General features: G+C 34.2%; 1 protein-coding gene across 1 annotated transcript; it reads right to left on the bottom strand.

The window, feature by feature from the left end:
- Positions 1–2,294: 2,294 nt before the first annotated feature.
- Positions 2,295–2,453, bottom strand: LOC129670241 (beta-defensin 110-like). The gene has a single exon (XM_055598722.1). It carries the CDS (start codon positions 2,451–2,453, stop codon positions 2,295–2,297), a length of 159 nt encoding a protein of 52 aa, XP_055454697.1.
- Between the last annotated feature and the right edge of the window lie 2,594 nt (positions 2,454–5,047).

The raw sequence follows: 5,047 nt of genomic DNA, 5'->3' as shown, positions 1-5,047 counted from the left end.
AAGATAAGATACTTCATCAAACACCACCAGAATACTCTCCAAAGTAACACAATGGAAATATGTTGTACATATTTCATAAGTCAAAGATATAAATAAATTACTTACAGTGCACAACTAACTAAAACATATTCATAAAAAATAAGATGGTATATATAAGCAAAAATATTTAAAATGCCTATTAAAAAGTTTAATTTAATTTGTGACATAAATATTTAATTAGAAACACATCACAACTACTAAAACAAAGATAAATCATAAGTAAGTGAAGGAAAATGGAAAAATAGAAAAAATATACTCTGCAAACATTAGTTCAAAGAAACTGGGAGGGACCATTTTAAGGTATGACAAAGAATATTTTAAGAAAAGAATACCATTAACATTTTTAAGTGTTAAAGAGTTATTTTGTAATGTTAAGATAGTTATTAAGAGAAAGTGAATGCAGGTGGTCAGAATTCAAAGCCTCTGTACACAAATGACAAAATGTACCCAGCAAATTGTATTTATATGTATTTGTTCATGTGTATGCATATAGAGACATGTAGACAACAAATGTAATCAAAGAAAATGAGGCTGTGAACTTGAATATGTGGGGATGGGAAAGAAGGTCATTGATGAAGGGAGGGGCTGCAAGGAAGAAAAGGAGTAGCAAAGTTATATAATTCTATTTTAATTAAAAACTTTAGAAAAAATAGGAAGTGAAAAGTCTGAACATTTATCCATATACTTACAGTGATTCAAAATACATGAACATGACCACTAGAGAACTACAAAGAGAAACAATCTAAAACTAAAATCAGTGAGTCAATATTCAATTATCAACATTTATTAGATTATGTAGGTATTTTATATGAAACACAGTCAAAGCACGTTTTAAAAATTCTTTTTATTAGAACAATAGGCTACACCAAGACACTGCCCACCCCACTGGAATGGACATTTCCAAGGGAATAGAACAAGTGAGGCAAAACAAAGATGAAAGGTGAGAGTCAGTGTATCTACTTTAGTTGTGTATCTTGTAAGAGTGATCAGAGAACAGACTTTCTTCATGTAGACAACAAAAAGATTTCAAAATAGAATTTAAAGCACTGAATCCAATATGAACAAAGATTAAGCTGATACATTCTAAAAGATATGTGTTCAGCACCATAGGTATTAGAATGTGTGAAAGTAAGGAATGACTGTACTTAATTTCAGAAGAAAATGGAGGAACTACAACCCTATACTATTAGTTATTTATTTATTTGTGTGTTTGTTGTTTTTGTTATTATTTTCACTCACATATTACATGCTGATTACAAATTGCCCTTCCTCCTCGCCTCTAAGACCCGCCCCCCATACCTCTGTTTCAGATTCTCTCCTTTCATTTCCCTTCAGAAAAGAGCAGGCCTCCCAGGGATAATTGCCAAACTTGGCTTGGAGCTTCATATCAAGGCTGAATGAGACAACCCAGTAACAGGAAAAGAATCCCAAAAAGCAGGCTCCCTGATTGTCGCCTCAGTCTCTGTGAGCATCTATGAGTCCTGCTTAGCAGTTTCTGTGAGCCATGTTCTTGTGGTGTCCAGGACTCTTCTGGCTTCTACAATCCTTCTGGCTCCTCTTTTGAGTGATTCCTTGAGCTCTGCCTAGTGTTGGTCCTGAGTGTAAGATATTAAACTGTGAAAATAGAACTTGCAGTAAAGCCTAGCCACCAACTGTGATTACCTGGTTTGATCCTTGGGACTTTCACTTGTGTGCCACAGTATGTGGACATGGATACAACGCACACATGCAAACACACACACACTTAAACACACACACATACTCATACCAACACACATGATGAGAGAAAGGCTGAGAAACAGACACAGAGACAGAGATAAACACAGAGAAATACAGAGAAACACAGAGAGATATAGACAGACAATCAAGCAGGTAGGCAGACATAAATACACAATAAGGGTAGAAAACAGTTTGGTGGTTTATTTTTTAAAATTACGTGTATACTTACCACATATGTCATGTGTCTTCTGAGTAGATACTTAAGAACAATAAAAGCAAACACATGTTCACACAAAGTCCTGATAGAAATGTTTACAGCATTTTTATTGCAATAACAAATATTCAGAAACAATCTAGCTGTTCTTCAAGAGATGCACAGAAGTATATATTCCTGTGTGGCTATACAATGCTTTACTCCTCAGTTCTCAAACTTAATGATATATGGATACCAGGAGCAGCAGGAATGAATATTTGAGTTAGCCTTTGGTGCACCTCCTTTCTGGACTGGACTCTAAGTAGGACTTTGGTGTGGTCGTTTAGATGCAGCACTGGTTCCTCCATTTGATGCAGTAGCCATAATCATATTCATCATCACTGCAGAAAGTCTTACACATGCCTCTCACTTTCTCGCATCTCTGAAGTCTGTACTTCGGTAGCATGTGACTCCTGACTGTAATCAAGCAAAAGAAAGACATGATGAGTTTAAGGAAACTCTCTGGAAAGAGAAAGGAGATCAGCGGGAAGTAAGGGAACAAAAGGGAAATTTGTGAAGGTGAATATAGCCAAGGAATACATTTCTTACATGCATGGAAATGCCCCAATGAAATAAATGACTGGATAATTAATATATGCTAATAAAACCAAAGAAAATAAATTTCTTTGACATCTATGTGTAAACAAATATATGCATATATAAATGTATTGATATATTACTTACTTGAGATAAAATACATGCTCTGATAATGAAATAATGGGGTCTAAGAAGAGGGATAGGACCAACTGTTTATTACTCTTTTCACAGTTCAACAGATATTTGGGGAAACAATGAAGCTAAAGGCATATTGATGGCCCCACAACCAATGCTCAACTTGAAGGTCAGCAGCATCCTAAGGTCCTGCAAGTACCTTTCTTATTCCCCATTTACTAAACCAACTTACTTGCCTACTCACTTATGAAAACAATATTGATACCTTTAAAAGTATAAAAAGATTGCATTTTACCACTTTTAAGGCAAATGACATCGACATAATGTAACTAAAAATTGTTTTATTTTCACTGGAAACAAGTACTCTCTTTTCCCCACAATGTGACAATAACACTTGAAGTAAAATAAAGCCGATATTTAATTGTATTTATTTAATAGCATGTTTGTTATATTACTTATATTCATCTAACCTACCCCAAAACCTCTATGCAATAGTTTAATTTGTTCCCTTTCTTAACACCTTAAGCATGTAGTGTAGAAATAGCAGCATAGAATTCAAGCAAAACTTAATGAAGAACTAGGTTACTGGAGAGACTAAAATGTTTCCCATGTGCAAATAGAATTAAATGTACCTGTGCATTATTCACAGATGAGCACTAATGATCCACCCAAATAAATAATACAATGTTATAAGATTCTGATGTCACTTCTTTGCATGTTTTTATTTTAACTTTTATTAATTACACATTATTCACTTTGTATCCCCCTGTAAACTCCTTCCTCCTCCCCTCCCATTCACACTCTTCCTCCCCCTTCTCCACACATGCTCCTCCCCAAGTTATAAGATTCTGATGTCATTGCTTTGTATGTTAAACTATATAAATATATTCATAGAAATATGAAAACTATGATAAAGGTATGTAAACTTTGTTCTTGGAGAATTTTATTGGTAAGAAAGTAATCTACAATACAATTTTTCCTTTAGAATAAAAATATTTCAAAGTCAGATTTTTTTCCCAGATTTTACCAATGTATTTATTTGTTTTGATCTCTCATTCCACCTATATAATATAATATTCATTAGAGCTATATGTTTGATCATCATCATAATAATAATAAAGAAAATGTAAAACAATTTCACTAAACTTTTGAGAAAAAATGTAACCACATTTAGGTTTAAATTATGTCATCTCAGAGAAACTCCTGCCTGCTCAGAATCTAAATGAAATTCCGAGAATTATATTGCTCTCACTCCATAAGTAGGGCCTTTTCTCAAGTCCCAGTATTCTTAGGCATTGGGTAAGGAAAGTCACAAATATAAGAAATCTGATGTGCTAGCCTGACTGAACTGGATCCTTTTGGTGGAGAATGGGAATTAAGTGGAAATAGAAGAGAGAGGAAAGAGTGAGACATGAATAGATGCAGTTCCTTAGGAACAAGAAGCTAATTGATAAAGAGAGTTTCTGGCCACTGGTATATTTCAGTGAACTTTAAACTTTTCAGAACTATAGTTAATACAATTTAAAGAGGCCATGTATATGCTTGATGACCTTCTTTCTGTCTCTCTTTAAAACACTTTTCTGGTGCTTTAATAAATTAATCAACATCCCTGAGCAATAATAGCTTATCAACACTCAATTTGTAAATTTGTAAAGCTTTTACAAATTCCATATATCCACCAAAGAATGGCTTATCTTAATCATTAGTCACATAAAACTAGTCACATTTCTGTTTGATTATTATTACTAGAATGAAACAAATAGGTTCAATTTTGATAAAATTACATGATCTGGAAAAAAAGTAGGCAATTAAATGAGTTTGCTCTTTTTTGTGTGAGTGTCTGTGTACAATATATGCAGGTGCAAATACACAGGTGTGTGTACATGTGTGGAGGCCAAAGGCTAAATCAGATGCTTTTCTCCCTTCATTTTTAAGACAGAGGCTCACTGAACCCAGAGCACACCCATTGGATATTTTAGCTAGGCAGATGATGGTATGGGTAGCTACTGAATCCCAAGTTCTGGAATTATAGGTAGGTTGCCATGCATTCCTGATTTCTATGTGGTGCTGAGCATGCAAACTCTGTTCTTCACATTTCAGCATCAGACATTTTAATCACTGAGTCATCTCCCCAGACCCAGTTCAAAAATCCTTACTTGCATATTGCATTGCTCTGAAGTGTCAAAATTTACCACTGTTTTGGATAATCATGATATTCCTTAATATTTCATGAATATTCATTAGTTAATATGCATGCAGAAACTGAAAAGTGACATATATACCTAATTCATGAGTAGAGAGAGTGTTCCTGTGACGTGAATGGTATTAATTGACAAGTATCACATTAAAATCAAGACAGGTGCC

This window comes from Psammomys obesus, unplaced genomic scaffold (assembly GCF_907164565.1).
Source record: "Psammomys obesus unplaced genomic scaffold, mPsaObe1.curated_primary_1811, whole genome shotgun sequence".
Taxonomy (NCBI): domain Eukaryota; kingdom Metazoa; phylum Chordata; class Mammalia; order Rodentia; family Muridae; genus Psammomys; species Psammomys obesus.
Note: the sequence above shows the minus strand (reverse complement) of the source record. Positions and strands in the feature narration are given on the sequence as shown.

Coding starts and splice junctions, on each gene's coding strand:
- LOC129670241 (XM_055598722.1), bottom strand. CDS start 2,453: ATGTCTTTCTTTTGCTTGATTACAGTCAGGAGTCACATGCTACCGAAG.